Genomic DNA, 16,474 nt, shown 5'->3' on the forward strand with positions numbered 1-16,474 from the left:
TTTTAATCAGGTGAGGCTGTGGATGTGTCAAAGCAGTGCCCGGCTGTGACAATGGACTGGATGAGGGCTAATAAACTGAAGCTCAGTCCAGACAAGACTGAGATGCTGTTAGTGTGTGGTTCTTCTGACTGGATGGGGTTGCATTCTCCTTGAAGGAGCAGGTTTGTAGCTTGGAGGTTTTCCTGGAGCCATCTCTGTCACTTGAGGCTCAGGTGGCCTTAACAGCACGGAGTGCCTTCTACCAGCTTTGTCTGGTGGCCCAGCTATGCTCCTGTCTGGACAGGGATAACCTGGTTTCAGTAATCTAGGCTCTGGTAACCTCCAAATTAGATTACTGCAATGCACTCAATGGCTGCCCTTGAAGACTGTTCAGAAGCTGCAGACTGTGCAAAATGCAGCAGCCAGATTAATAACTGGGACCAAAAGGTCTGAGTATATAACACCAATTCTGGCCTGCTTGCACTGGCTGCCTATATGTTTCTGAGCCCAATTCAGGGTGCTGGTTTTAACCTATAAAGCCTTTCACAGCTCAGGGCCACAATACCTGATGAAGCGCCTCTCCCGACCTGAACCTACCTGTGCACTATGATCAACATCTGAGGCTTTCCTCTCACTTCCACCTCCAAGGGAGGCTCGGAAAGTGGCAACAAGGGAGAGGGTCTTCTCAGTGGTGGCTCCCCCATTGTGGAACGATCTCCTCACTGAGGCTCGCCTGGCGCCCACACTGCCATCTCTTTGGCGCCAGGTTAAGACTGCCCTCTACTCGCAGGCATTTAAAAGCATATGACGGGGGCATTTGTGTCACCTGTCTTTAACAGATCTAGTATTTTATCTAGGCTGACCATATTTCCTTGAGACAAAAACGGGATATTGGGATGACAAAAACGGGATGGGATTATGTAATATTCCGTATTCATGAAAAAGTATGAAAAACACTCATAAACATACATATATAAAATACTTATAAAATATCACATGAGTATTAAACAAATCTGTATGGCATACCACACTGAACACTCTAATGCAGGACTGCAGTGGCCAGACTGCAAAAAATCATAAACATACACAAAAAAGAAAAAAAGAAAGAAATGAACACCCCGACTGCTATCACAAGCCAGTATACGCTAATGTCCCACCCGAGGGTTCTGCTGTAATAAAAAAATAGCTAACAGCCTGTTGAATCGAAATATGAGTCTGAAAAGTCCGAATCAAACTGAATGTAGGGCAGAAAGGATCTCTATGGGCGGAATGATGGTAGAAATAACAGTAAGACTCACCCTCCTGGCTCCCAGACACTGAATGGGGCTTAGCGAAGCCTCTCAAATTCCCCGCCACTGCAGACAAGCCAGGGGGCAGCATCTGATCGTCGCTAGCTCAAGAAGCCTGGCCCAGACTGGATAAATTAAATGGAACGTCCTCTTCCGTCACACTAGTAGTTTTACTGCACACATTGATTAGCACAGAGCCTTATGACGAACAAGTTGTTTTTTGTTTTTTACAAACAATTAAAAACAGGGCAAAATTGACATTTACATTAAAACGACGGGACGGTTGGAAATATGAAAAAAAACCGGTACTGTCCCGTTTAAAACGGTACGTATGGTCAGCCTAAATTTTTATCGCACTTGACATTAGCTGTTTAAATTGTTTTAAATTTTGTACAACCAAATGCTGCGCTGTATTTTATTCTCTTGCCTCAGTGGTTTGCGATCTGGTGGACTGTTGTGAACCGCCCGGAGCGCTTCAGCGCCTGGGCAGTTAAGGAATGAGATAAAGCCAGCGTGGTGTAGTGGCGAGAGTGTTGGACTAGGAGCTGGGAGATCCGGGTTCTAGTCCCCACTCGACCATGGAAGCTCACTGGGTGACTTTGGGCCAGTCACAGACTCTCAGCCCAACCCAGCTCACAGGGTTGTTGTTGTGAGGATAAAATGGAGAGGATGATGATAATGTAAGCTGCCTTGGGTTCCTTGCAAGAGGAATGAAGGCGGGGTATAAATGCAATAAAGAAAGAAAGAAAGAAAGACAATCCCTCATGTCCTTTCCACGGCTGAGCGAGAGGATTAAAAGCGTAAAAAGACATAAAACGAGCGCGAGGCGCCCGAGCGCTTTCTGTGGCGCCCCCCGTCGCCCACCTGCCGCAATACCCACCCAGGCGGCTTCTTCACCTGGCCGCGGAGCTCCACTTCCAACTCCCGCCCCCCGCCCCGCGCGCGCCAATAGGCGCCGCCGGCAGGCCCGCCCCCTTCCCGCTTTCCCACAGAGCGGCTCTTCCCTCAGCCAGCCTCCCCTCCCCACTTCGCCGCCTCGCGCTCCCCCTGGCGGCCGAGCGAGCCTGTCTTTCCTTCCCACAATGCCCGTTTAGGCCGCGGCTGCCACGGCTGCCTCCGCTCCAAGATGGCGCAGGCGATATTCGAGGCGCTGGAAGGTATCTCTACTAGCTATCTCTCGGGGCGGGGTGGCGGGGGCGAAGGCCCCGCGTCGCCGTGGGCAGCGCTGAAGCGCCGCTAGCCCAGGCGTGGCTGTTCCACGCCGGGTGCCTCCCCTCCCGCTGCTGTGGACGGGACAGGGGCTGCGGGGCCGCCCCAGGCGGCCGAGGGAGGGTCGACGGAACAGCCGCCGAGGCTGCGTCTGTCTCGCGCCTCGTTGAGCGGCTGCGGCAGCCGCGTCACTTTTCCTCCCGGCAGGAGGGCGGGAGGAGAGGGGCGACCCCGGTCCTGCTGGGAAGCCTTTCCCGGACCGCGAAGGGGCTCGCCCGTCGTCTGTCAGCGGGGCTCGGCCGTTGCTGCCTCCTCCTCTTGGCCTTCTAGGGGCTCTAAGCAAGATTCCCCCCGCAAAGGGGAGTCTTTCCCCCGAGGATAACCCAGTTTCTTCCTTTCTGTGTTTGTGTGTAGTGCAGATTTGGGGTACGATCGCCACCTTCCCCAGAGAAAATCGGAACTGGTTGGTGTTTCTTGGCGTTGCATTAAAGGCTGTGATTTTAAAAGTGCCAATCGGTTGCTGATGGGTTTTTGAGTTTTTAAGAAAAAGGTTACCCGAGTCGTGGCAATGCATGTCCTGGGAAAGTTACCCAGGTGCAAATCAGGCTTCATTTCTCCCCCCCCCCCCCCCGTGGTGCTTAAATCCTTGTATTTCCTGTATCTGCAACTCAAATATCCTCATGTTGGCTAAAATGTGTAAGAAAAGAAGATCCCTGCCGGACTAGACCAACAGCCCCATCTAGTCCAGCATTTTGGTTTTCCACGGTGGCCAACCAGATTCTTGCATACTTTATACATACGAATAGCGCAAGGGGGCTAAAAGCCATTTTTGTCTTTCAAAAAACGCTCTAAGGCAGCAATCCTGTGCATGCTTAGCTGGAAGCAAACCTTGCTGAGTAGGACCTACTTCTGAGTAAACGCTCATAGACTTTGATAGCACATGCTTTATATGATCTTAAATAGCCTGTAGTGCCACAAAAGCAAGGCTCAGATATCAAGTTGGTGGTGCTTAATTTCTCAACCTATGTACGAGATCACCAGCTTTTCTGAAAGGTGTATCTTGCACTGAAGGCTCTTTGGGACTATTTGTAATGTGAAAGAATGAAACACATATTCATATACGTATTCTGTTTTTACATCGCATCTGCCTAGACAATAGTAACCACTTGCTAAATTAAGGTTGGATATTGATCATCCCAGGAAAATGCCTCTAAAGTGTTCTCTGTACCTGATACAGACAATTGATTATGTTGGTATAGTAGAATAAAGAAATAGTACAGCTTCTTGTTGCAAAATTTCGGCTTAAATTGAAGAACGTAGGGAAAACCACTAAACCATTCAGGTATGACCTAAATCATATCCCTTATGAATATACAGTGGAGGTGACGAATAGATTTCAGGGATTAGACCTGATAGACAGAGTGCCTGAGGAACTGTGGACGGAGGTCCGTAACATTGTTCAGGAGGCAGCAACTCAATCCATCCCAAAGAAAAAGAAATGCAAGAAAGCAAAGTGGCTGTCTGATGAGGCTTGACAAGTAGCTGAGGAAAGAAGGGAAGCGAAAAGCAAGGGAGAAAGGGGAAGATATACCCAACTGAATGCAGAGTTCCAGAGAATAGCAAGGAGAGACAAGAAGGCCTTCTTAAATGAACAATGCAAAGAAATCGAGGAAGACAACAGAATGGGAAAGACTAGAGATCTCTTCAAGAAAATTGGAGATATCAAGGGAACGTTTTGTGCAAAGACGGGCATGATAAAGGACAAAGAAGGCAGGGACCTAACAGTAGCAGATGAGATTAAGAAGAGGTGGCAAGAATACACAGAAGAACTATACAGGAAAGATCTGAATGTCCCTGATAGCCATGATAGTGCGGTCACTGAACTTGAGCCGGACACCCTAGAGAGTGAAGTCAAGTGGGCCTTAGGAAGCATTAGTAACAACAAAGCTAGCGGAGATGACAGTCTTCCAGCTGAGTGATTTAAAATCCTAAAAGATGATGCTGTTAAAGTGCTGCACTCAATATGCCAACAAATTTGGAACACTCAACAGTGGCCGCAAGACTGGAAAAGGTCAGTTTACATTCCAATTCCAAAGAAGGGCAACGCCAAAGAGTGTTCAAACTACCGCACAATTGCGCTCATTTCACATGCCAGCAAGGTGATGCTCAAAATCCTACAAGCTAGGCTTCAGCAGTATGCGAACCGAGAACTACCAGAAGTCCAAGCTGGGTTTCGAAGAGGCAGAGGAACTAGTGATCAAATCGCCAACGCTCGCTGGATCATGGAGAAAGCAAGAGAATTCCAGAAAAACATCTATTTCTGCTTCATTGACTACGCTAAAGCCTTTGATTGTGTGGATCACAACAAACTGTGGCAAATTCTGAAAGTGATGGGAGTACCAGACCACCTTACCTGTCTCCTGAGAAACCTGTACGAGGGTCAAGAAGCAACAGTGAGAACCAGACATGGAACAACCGAGTGGTTCCAAATTGGGAAAGGAGTACGATAGGGCTGCATATTGTCACCCTGCTTATTTAACTTATATGCAGAGTACATCATGAGAAACGCCAGGTTCGATGAATCACAGGTGGGAATTAAGATTGCCGGGGGAATTATCAACAACCTCCGATGCAGACGATACCACCCTAATGGCAGGAAGCGAAGAGGATCTAAAGAGCCTCTTGTTGAGGGTGAAAGAGGAGAGTGCAAAAGCTGGTTTGAAACTCAACATTAAAAAAACGAAGATCATGGCTTCTGGCCCCATCACGTCCTGGCATTTGGAAGGGGAAGAAATGGAAGCAGTGACAGATTTTACGTTCTTGGGCTCCAAGATCACCGCAGACGGTGACTGTAGCCATGAAATTAAAAGACGCTTGCTCCTTGGGAGGAAAGCTATGGCAGACCTAGACAGCATAGTAAGAAGCAGAGACATCACCTTGCCGACAAAGGTCCGTCTAATCAAAGCTATGGTTTTCCCAGTAGTAACGTATGGCTGTGAGAGCTGGACTATAAGGAAGGCTGAGCGCCGAAGAATTGATGCTTTCGAACTGTGGTGCTGGAGAAGACTCTTACGAGTGCCCTGGACTGCAAGGAGGTCAAATCAGTCAGTCCTAAAGGAAATCAACCCTGAGTGCTCATTGGAAGGACAGATACTGAAGCTGAAGCTCAAATATTTTGGCCACCTAATGCGAAGAGAAAACTCTCTGGAAAAGACCCTGATGCTGGGAAAGACTGAAGGCAAAAGGAGAAGGGGATGGCAGAGGATGAGATGGCTAGATAGCATCACCGATGCAATGAATATGAACTTGAGCACGCTCCGGGAGAGAGCGCAGGACAGGAAGGCCTGGCGTGCTATGGTCCATGGGGTCACGAAGAGTCGGACACGACTGAACAACAACAACAAACAGAAATTACAAAGTACATCTTTATTTTGTGTAAGGCTATTTGGTGCAAGATATTCTACATGACTGTTTTGATTACACAAAACTCTTCATCAGGCAGAATTGAAAGTATGACTGAGACTGAGGAAGGTTTGTCTCCCTTTCTGGTTTCTCACCTTTTGTTTTGAGCATTACAGATTGTCATAAGTGATAATGTTCAGCAGTACTGATGTTCTAGAACCAGAGAAAATCTTTCTGCCAAAGACTCAGTGTAAGGCTTTTTGCTTTGTGCCGGGGGGTGGGGGGGTATAACTGATTAATGTATATGGAATCTGACTTTTCCCCATATCGGAATGACTGGCAATCCCCCCTCACCCAGGTGTGTGGATTAGTCTACTTACCTGGCCATCTGTATTGTTTTATTGAGCCATTTCTTGACATTTTGTTCCCTTTCTGCTTGTGACATATTAATCTGAATGGTGGGGTTTGTATGTTGTAGAAGTGGGTTAATATTTGCAGAATTCAGTCTTAAGGCATGGAGTTGGATATCAAAACCCTCCCAGTTGCATGTTTCTATTATTTAGCTGAAATTATTAAAAACCTTTGCATTAGTGTTATTATTGTTCAATGAGGAGCTTTGTGTTACTCAAATTTGCATGTATTTATAGTTATGTTAGGTAATCCATATTTTCATAAATCAGTTATATACACTCTAATACTTACTGCATTTTCATTCTGCCACAGTGTTTTGTGTAACTCAGATGTGTACATACTCTTCATGCTAACAGAGTTCGATGATCAGAACCTTAGGGAGTTTTTAATGAAAAAAGAGCCCTCATATCTAGGAAGTCACACCGGAGAAAGAGCCTTCTTACCTAGGAAGTAAAAAAATAGAAACTATTTCTTAAGGAAACTACTAGAAAAGAAGAAGGGAGGAGGGAGAGGATTCTGGAACTGGTAGCTCTTTTGTCTCATGGATTTACCCTGACGTCCAAGCTGCTATATTCAGATGAGAATAAAAGGAAAGCAAATCTGTTGGCTAATTTAGAATTATGAGTTATATTCCAAATAACGGACAAAAGGGTGCTTCCAAAGACAGGGCTCCTAGCACTACCAATCAAAAGGCATTGTGTGGCTATTCTGTCTTTTCCTCCTTAACAGATTTTTTTCAGGTAAGAAAAACAAACAGAAGAAGCAGTAGGAAAACATGGGAGTTACAAATGGAAGACCAACGATGTCTGGACCCCTGTAAAATTTTTGTGAATGAGACAGGGTGCTCATCTGGAAGGCCCCAAGGTGCAGTTAATTTTTTCCCATCAGAAATGACTGGCTAGTTCAGACTATAATCAAATGATTTTGCCAAGAAGCAAGAGATAAGAGATCCAACCAATGGCCAAAACAGTATTGGTCTGTACCTGTATTCTTTTATCAGTAAACTTTGTCTCAGTAAAAATGAAGATAAGAACACAATGATTTCCTTGCTGGACAAGCCCAAAGTCTGTTGGGTTCAGCATTCTGCTTCCAGTTGTAGCTTCCCAGATGTTTGGGAGCTCAAACAGAGCATGAATCATAGAATCATAGAATAGTAGGGTTGGAAGGGGCCTACAAGGCCATCAAGTCCAACCCCCTAAAAATGATAGCTGCTCCCACTGCCCACATTCTAACCTCGGCATCTGGTGTGCAAGCATTGTGTCTCTGGACATGGAGTTTCCATTTCTTTATCATGGGCAGCATTTGTGGAGAATAGGCCTATCAAAGGTTTTGTCTAACCTTTTTGTAGATGTAGCGACCTACATTACTATAACTTGTGGTTCCATAGCTTAATTACACATTGTGTGCAGAACTGCATCCTTTCGTCAGCCCTGAGCCTAGTGCCAATCAACTTCATTGGGTGTCTGTCCATGAGTTCTAGGCATATGCAAGAGGGAGAAAATAAATTATCTGTTCTCTGCAATTATTTATTTATTACATTTCTGTACTGCCCAATAGCAGAAGCTCTCTTACTCACTTCATGTTTCCTTTTAGCTATCTTTTTTTCCTAAATTAAAAAATGTCACATTCTTTAGCCTTTTATTGTAGGAAGGTGTTTGAAGCTTTTAAACCAGGGCTGCAGAACCTCAGGTCCAGAGATTAAATCTGGACCTCCAGGGTTCTCCAGATGGCAATGTCTCCTTCCCCTTTCCCCTAACCACTGATTGTTTGGTGGTTTCTCAGCTTTTTTGCAGTTTCCCCCCATTCTAAAAGGCTGAAATACATCTCCTAAAGCTTAGTCGCTAGCAGTAAGTGCTTTAAGCTAACATTTGCTGGTATCTTTGGCCCCTTTGCACCCAGCCAGCACTGGAATGTGCCCCCCAATAGCTTTTCGGAACTGGAATCCAGCCCTTGTACTGAGAAAGGTTCAACACCTGTGGTTTACTCATTTGAGGCTGCAATCCTAGGCACACTTACTTGGGAGCAATTCTCATTGAACTCAGTGGGATTTACTTCCAAGTTGACATGCATAGGATTGTGTTGCAAGTGGCTTTTCTATACCTTTTCAGCTTTGTGATATCTTTTTTGAGATTTTTTGTTTATTTATTTCATTTCTATACTGCCCAATGGCCGAAGCTGTCTGGGCGGTGCACAAAAATTAAAACCACAAAGCGCAGCATAAAACAATATGAAATATGAAAGCTTAAAACCATCATATAACAGTACAACCAGAATAAAACTTCAGAGCAATGCAGAGATTTAAAATACAGATTTAAATCATCAAAGCTAAAGGACTAGGAAGCTTAAATGCTAAAATACCTGGGAGAATAAAAAGGTCCTCACCTGGCATGGAAGGAGTACAACCTAGGTGCTAGGCAAACCTCTCTAGGGAGCTCATTCCACACGGGGAGGCCAGAATGGTTACAGCAGCTATGGTGTTTTTTGTGTTGTTCTGCACTGCTAGGAGAGACAAAAAATAGATTTACCTAAAATAATGTAAAGTTATTTCTGTTGCTGCTCTGCAGATCCATGTAAAAAATATCTGGGAAGAGACACAGCAAGTAGAACGTTATGCGCGCCATAGAACTGCTTCTGAAAAACAGAGTTCTCCCCCTCGTAATGTATTAGGTACACTAAACCATCTGGCAAGGCATCATTACATATGAGTTTCCCTGCCCCTGTTGGCAGGAATCAATGATGCAAAGTGGGAGTGGGAAAACATGCTGTGTATGGTGATGCTGAGTTACATGTTGAATGGTCCTAAGCATTACAGTGAGGAGAAGGAAACCTGCAGCGGGGATGTCATTTTCAACAGTTTCTCCATAGCGAGCAGAATGTTTACTCTGCTCTTATTCTTCTTTTGCCCTTGCACTGGTCAAATAGGATTGTCAGAGTGCTGGAGAATGTAGAATAAGTACGTACAAATTTCAAGTTAAAAAACAGCTCTGAAGTTAAATATTGATTTGGGTCTCAAATCCTTTTGGTCAGTGGGCACATCTGGAATTTTCAGAGAGCATTGTGGGTGCTCTCATAAAATGGCTGCCCTGGGGTTTTGCCCATTAATAAAATGGCTGCTACGGTGGAGATGGCTGGTCACAAAAAAGAAAAAAAATTCCCAGAAGCCAGACAGCTTACACTAAAAAAAGGTAACTTTTACAAGAATACAAGAGAGAGGCGGGGTCTGAGCTCCAAAACACAAAACCACTCTTTTGAACTGTGGTAAGAGAAAGGCCCTTCGGTTCGGTTCACTGGCTAGCTGATGGTCCAATAAATCATAAATCAACTAGACACGGGTAAACTTCTGGATCAGACACGTGTTTATTACGAGGCTCGCAGGCACTCTGTCAGCAAAGGGGCAGAGAGCCCTGAGTGTTCCGTGGGGCAGACTTTTATACAGGGAAATACGTCACATATAGGGAAAAACTTTAGCCATGCTCTATTAGACACATTACTTGGAGGCTTACACACACCCTCTGTTATCTGGAGAGGAGCTGAATGTTTTTTTCCTGGACAGAAGTGGACACTTGCCAGCTACTGACACTCAGTTACTGCACGAAGTACAATGTTATCAACCCGCAGCCTGGGGAGGAATCCATCCTCCCTTACAATTCTCAGAGAAACTGCTGATAGGCTGTAATTTGCTTCTTACGGACTACGGTGCCAACAGCATGAAATAACTCAGGTTAACACTTTAAGCTGAAGCATCTGTTGAACACCTTAATCAGGTGCCAGCGGCACTCTTATAACTGCGTTGCTATTCTGGAGTACACACAACACATTAGGGGTGAGGTTAAAGGATTCTTTCCACAATCCGCCCTTTAATCCAAATAGTACGCTTTTCTTGGATCATGAATAGAATTCTTTAAGTTTAAAGCGATGGGTTGGATAGCTGGACATTTTAATAGGCATAGCTGCATACTGGCCTGTAGGAAGTTGACAGCGCTTACATAAAGGAGGAACAAGGTTTTTTATAGCATTGCACAAAGCAAGAGATGGCAATCACTAACACAAGTATAATAATGATTGCAATAACCAGGGTACCCAAGCAGTATTGGGTAGCCAGTCTCCAAAGGTATCTCCACCTATGTGTGAAATATCCTTAGAGATCTTTTTTATACTACTGAGGTGGTGGAAGATGTCAGGATGGTTATTTGTTATTTGTGTACAACACTCATTTCCAGCTAAAGCACATACACTTCCTTGTGAGGCTAAGAGGTGGTCTAGAACTAGCCTGTTTTTCAAGGCTACTAGACGTACCTCGGCTAGTTCACTGGAGAGAGATTTGGTAATTGCAACACTCATTAATAAACTAAGTGGGGGTTTCAGATAGAGCACAGATGTCAGCATAATTCTTTGTAACTCCATATGTAGGTATGAGGCCACGACTAAACCCAGCCCAACTGTGTTTATTGCGTTGGCGGCCCTGGGGCGGGGCTGTGGCAATTCTCATACCTGGCACAACAAGCCCTGGGGCACATTGCTATGGAGCACTCAAAGATGGGAGTGCAAGTGTTGCTGTGTGCCTGCATAGCCACCAAACGCCTGCTGGCAACCTCAAAGTGGAAATGGCGTCGTTATGTATAAAGGATAAAAGAGGTTATAGGAAACAGTTGCGCGACTGCTAACCACATCTGCCACATCTTCTGTAGAAAATTCGGTTTCTACAGTCTAGTTTGTCCCATCAAATGGAAATGATATGTTGCAACTGTGGTGTTGTATGTTGAGATCTCTTCAAGAAAATCGGAGCTATCAAGGGAACGTTTTGTGCAAAGACGGGCATGATAAAGGACAAAGAAGGCAGGGACCTAACAGAAGCAGATGAGATTAAGAAGAGGTGGCAAGAATACACAGAAGAACTATACAGGAAAGATCTGAATGTCCCTGATAGCCATGATAGTGCGGTCACTGAACTTGAGCCAGACACCCTAGAGAGTGAAGTCAAGTGGGCCGTAGGAAGCATTACTAACAACAAAGCTAGCGGAGATGACAGTATTCTAGCTGAGCGATTTAAAATCCTAAAAGATGATGCTGTTAAAGTGCTGCACTCAATATGCCAACAAATTTGGAACGCTCAACAGTGGCTGCAAGACTGGAAAAGGTCAGTTTACATTCCAATTCCAAAGAAGGGCAACGCCAAGGAGTGATCCAACTACCGCACAATTGCGCACATTTCACATGCCAGCAAGGTGATGCTCAAAATCCTACAAGCTAGGCTTCAGCAGTATGCGAACCGAGAACTACCGGAAGTCCAAGCTGGGTTCCGAAGAGGCAGAGGAACTAGAGATCAAATCGCCAACTTTCGCTGGATCATGGAGAAAGCAAGAGAATTCCAGAGAAACGTCTATTTCTGCTTCATTGACTACGCTAAAGCCTTTGATTGTGTGGATCACAACAAACTGTGGCAAATTCTGAAAGAGATGGGAGTACCAGACCACCTTACCTGTCTCCTGAGAAACCTGTAGGAGGGTCAAGAAGCAACAGTAAGAACCAGACATGAAACAACGGATTGGTTCAAAATTGGGAAAGGAGTACGACAAGGCTGCATATTGTCGCCCTGCTTATTTAACTTATATGCAGAGTACATCATGAGAAACGCTGGGTTGGATGAATCAGAGGTCAGAATTAAGATTGCTGGGAGAATTATCAACAACCTCAGATACGCAGATGATACCACCCTAATGGCAGAAAGCGAAGACGATCTAAAGAGCCTCTTGTTGAGGGTGAAAGAGGAGAGTGCAAAAGCTGGTTTGAAACTCAACATTAAAAAAACTAAGATCATGGCATCTGTCCCCATCACTTCCTGGCATTTGGAAGGGGAAGAAATGGAAGCAGTGACAGTTTTTATTTTCTTGGGCTGCAAGATCACCCGCAGACGGTGACTGTAGCCATGAAATTAAAAGACGCTTGCTCCTTGGGAGGGAAGCTATGGCAAACCTAGACAGCATAGTAAGAAGCAGAGCCATCACCTTGCCGACAAAGGTCCGTCTAATCAAAGCTATGGTTTTCCCAGTAGTAATGTATGGCTGTGAGAGCTGGACTATGAGGAAGGCTGAGCGCCGAAGAATTGATGCTTTCGAACTGTGGTGCTGGAGAAGACCCCTAGACTGCAAGGAGGTCAAATCAGTCAATCCTAAAGGAAATCAACCCTGAGTGCTCATTGGAAGGACAGATACTGAAGCTGAAGCTCAAATATTTTGGCCACCTAACGCGAAGAGAAAACTCTCTGGTAAAGACCCTGATGCTGGGAAAGACTGAAGGCAAAAGGAGAAGGGGACGGCAGAGGATGAGATGGCTAGATAGCATCACTGATGCAATGAATATGGACTTGAGCACGCTCCGGGAGAGAGCACAGGACAGGACGGCCTGGCGTGCTATGGTCCATGGGGTCACGAAGAGTCGGACACGACTGAACGACTGAACAACAACAACAACCAAGGTAACACAAAAGGTGGCAATGACTTCACCCCTTAAGGGCAGTCTGGTCTGACCATTCATATCAGGAGATGTCAAGTTTAACTGTCGTGTTTGTGCCAACTGTAAGATGGTCATTGGGACACCAATTAGAGGGACTCCACCATGGCTGTGAGTCAGGGTGTGAGCACAGACATAGCAAGGGTGGTTGAAGTTGGCAGCTATAACTCTTAATAAAAGAATGTATGTGTTTGAACCCCAGCTCCTAGGAATTGGCTCGGGTGTGGTGGTGTCTGCCAGTTTTTGAACAATATTTTGGGATGCCTTTATGTACAGGTGGGGAAGTAGTCTCGGGGGGAGCCCTTTTCTTATTCAGTTCTGTTATGGTTTCTTGCACCCAGGAGTACATTGGGTTGGTGCAAATAGCCCTACTCATCTTTGTAATTAATAACACGGCCTTCTTTTCTCTACAGAAAATATACTCATAACTTTGCAGTATGCAAAAGGAACAGGTTTGGCTACAAGAGAAGAGCATTGTACCTTACAGTCAGTAACTACACGTGGTTAATCTCTGACTAAATTGGTTGGGGTACAGTAAAGAAACATGGTTGGACAAGCGCTGTAATTTCAACTTGAGTCCGTCTAGATGTGTTGCCATCTGCTTCAAGTCCCGCTGTTTCTTGGTCAGGGGAAGTGCTGCTTGATGCTGTGATGTCAGCTTCTTCTGGCCCTGACTTGGCAGAGCTGTCTGTCACAGCTCCTCTGGCCTCAGGAAGGTGGAGGTCTTGGCTACCTCCTCGTCGTCTGCTTCTTGTCCTGGTCTGAAGAATGTGGAGAGTTTGGCTACCTCGTTGTCATCTAGTGGAATGGCACGCTTGCATCAGGTATGATGGATCCAGGCTTCCTTTTGGTAGCACTTGGTATGGCCCTTTTCACAAGGGCTGAAGTGGAACTTTTTAATGCTTTCACATCTGAAGGCAGTCCCTGAAAGGGTAGGGCGTACCTGTGGAGAGAGTTAGTCTGTTTCTGGTGCTGTAAGACAAAAAAAAAAAAAATCAGTTCTGCTTCCCCATGTACTAAATTAGTAGTTGTGGAGTGTTTGACTGAGTAGACTGGGAAAAGTCTTGGTGTGAGTGCATACTTACACTGGGAAGTGTGTATTTAGGCAGGTATTCATTCTAGCTTTTCGCTGGATGAGTGGTGAGCAGTACCTGGCGAGGGCCCTTCTACCTGGGCTCTAGGCAATTCTTTCTTTGATGTCTTTTCACATAGACCCAATCTCTATCTTCTAGGCTGTAACATTGCTCATGATTGGGTGCAATGGATGTGCTTCTTCTAACTGAATGAAAGTTTTTAACGTATTTCATTAATTTCTTACAATAGTTGGTGGTCAGTGAATGTGTGTAGGGAGAGTCCTCATATTCGGGAGGTGAGGACAAAAATTTCATTGGCCTGCCAGTAATAATTTCATATGGAGACAAGTGGTGTTTTCTGTTTGAGGTGGCCCTCAGACACCAGGGCTATACATTCTGCTATTTGAGCTGAAGCAACTGTGGGTAGCGGGCTGCTTTCAATGAGCTCAAAGGGTGTCACTATGTTGTACTCAGCAACAAAACTACCACTTTGGTCATGCATACAGGACTCATCAACAAAGAGTTCTCAATCAGGGTTTTAAAATGGAATGTCAGATTAGTCAGGATGGGGCAAGGTTTCCAGCTGAATAGCTTGCGAGTGTGGGTGAGGAATTCTTTCCTCAGACGAGAGTCAGTACAGATATCAACAGTTTTTGACTTTAGAGCGATGAGCTCAGGAGAGGCTAGCTGATTCAAAACACTCTTAAGGAGTTGTGACAGCATAGTCAGAAATATGTCTGCACATGCTCAGAGCTTAAACTATGCAGCAACAGCATAAACAGAAGGAGCAATTCAGTATATTCTTTTTGTATCAATGGAACAAAGCACATATTCTTAAGCGACCCACTAATTTGAATCTTCCAGTTTTGGGGTACATCCTGACCCATAAACGATTTGTGGTTATCAGTTCTACACACAAAGCAACTCCTCTCACTCCCTGTGCAACTCTCACTTGACCTTCATTAGTTCACTATGCTTTGCAACATTTCTATTTACACTCTGGTTTTCTACAAGCCTCTCACCTTTCCCCAACCTGGTGCCCTCTACACTTTCTGTCTACTTGCTTCTCACCGGTGACTTTTAGCAAAAATTTACACTTACTTTGACTACATAAAAATCCCATTTTCAGCACATATACAATCTCTTCACAAACATTCCGTTTTACTTGCATTATTTTGTTCAAAAACATCTTCCTTTCTGGTAAACACACAGGTGGAGCCTAAGCTACAATTTTTCCTTTCCCATATTGTGTGGTATATGCCAACTTGCAACATCTTTTTGCAATAGCACACAGTTCAGCACACGCTCTTGGTGAAGCCTGTGCTTGGGCTTGTTTCTTCTTTTAAGCTTGACAAGACTGAAACAACAAGAGATTGTCTTCATCTCTAAAATTCTAACGGACCTTATTTTTCCTCTATTAAGTTAATTTGTTTTATTTGTTTTACATGAGATAAATAGGGGTGGCTGTCTCTTAAGGAGATCCGCATTTTTCCATTTTCCCAAGGGCTTCTGGGAGGGAGGAACATTTTGGCTCCACTCCTTCAGTAAGAGCCATCAAATGAGTGGATGGCAGCGAAACCCACGAGTTATTAGGAACACATTTAAATTTAGATCAAAATTTTCTTAACAAATCTCTTCTTAATAAATTTACAGGACTATGATCCATTAGTATAAAAGCATGGTCTGTTTTAAAGGGGCCCTACAGACACCATGACTTCTTTACTAAGGAGTTGGTAAATTTGGGATCCCAGCAATTTCATCACCCACTCTCTACGTCCCGAGAGGGGAAGTTCTTTGGTATTTAGCATAAAAACAACTGGCAGCAGTATCAACTAGACAAGAGTACTCATTTTCTCCAGCCTTGATTTTCAAGAACGAGGCATTCAATTTCACTTTCCAACTGTTAGGTGTCGGGAAGGGTTTTTTGGCTTTTATGTGGAAATCTCCCTGGAACTGTCATTGCCTACTCTCTTCTCTTTCTGCACTTGCTAACCCTCCAAACAATAATTACAGATGTCGCAGGCATTTTGAGTCGGCTGCCGGGGCCCCTGTGGCTGGCCTCCTTGGCTTCTTCCTCACCCACGTCCTCTCCCTCGCGTCTTGTAAAATCTACCTTCAGAAATTGCTGTGGCCAGCATTTTCACACTATTTACTGACGACTCCTCTCTTTCTCTCTCTCTGACTCCTTCTCTCTGTTCTTCTCTCTCTCATCTCTACCATTAATAAATAACATGCGTTTGCGAAACTCAAAACCTCTGACACAGACTTGCCTTGCCACCCGGGAACATTTTTTTCTCTGCTCAACTTCTCAGTCCATACCACCGTACATGCGAACAGACTGGGAGAATCTGGAGAAAAACTCTCCTAGTGTATAATTTTGCCTTTTCATCAGTAGCCAAAAGGGCTTCTAACAATTGAACTATATCTACCACAGACAGACGGTGGGTGCAAAAATGGTTCTAACTCTGGTTATAACCTTACTAGGATCTTTGCGAAGGCTGGGGGTATTTGGATAATACACTCAGGATTCTATAGAGCAAGTCTCACTGTGTTAGAAAACTGACAGAAAGTACATACACTGCTGACTTCCGGTCAGAGCCA

At 44.8% G+C, this 16,474-nt stretch overlaps 1 protein-coding gene across 3 annotated transcripts in view; it reads left to right on the plus strand.

Annotated features, from left to right (window-relative positions):
- The first annotated feature begins 2,253 nt into the window (after nucleotides 1-2,253).
- ZNF341 (zinc finger protein 341) overlaps nucleotides 2,254-16,474 on the plus strand; it is a 48,480-nt gene continuing 34,259 nt past the window's right edge. The window contains exon 1 of one of the 3 annotated variants that reach the window (XM_084853850.1): nucleotides 2,254-2,425. In XM_084853850.1, the coding sequence (XP_084709976.1) occupies nucleotides 2,395-2,425 (31 nt within the window). In that variant the 5' untranslated portion in view covers nucleotides 2,254-2,394. The remainder of the gene's footprint in view (nucleotides 2,426-16,474) is intronic. The other 2 variants (XM_084853851.1, XM_084853849.1) reach the window with 2 other exon arrangements.

This window comes from Heloderma suspectum, chromosome 4 (genome assembly GCF_057233095.1).
Source record: "Heloderma suspectum isolate Gila_16-S chromosome 4, 16-S_ref, whole genome shotgun sequence".
NCBI lineage: Eukaryota > Metazoa > Chordata > Lepidosauria > Squamata > Helodermatidae > Heloderma > Heloderma suspectum.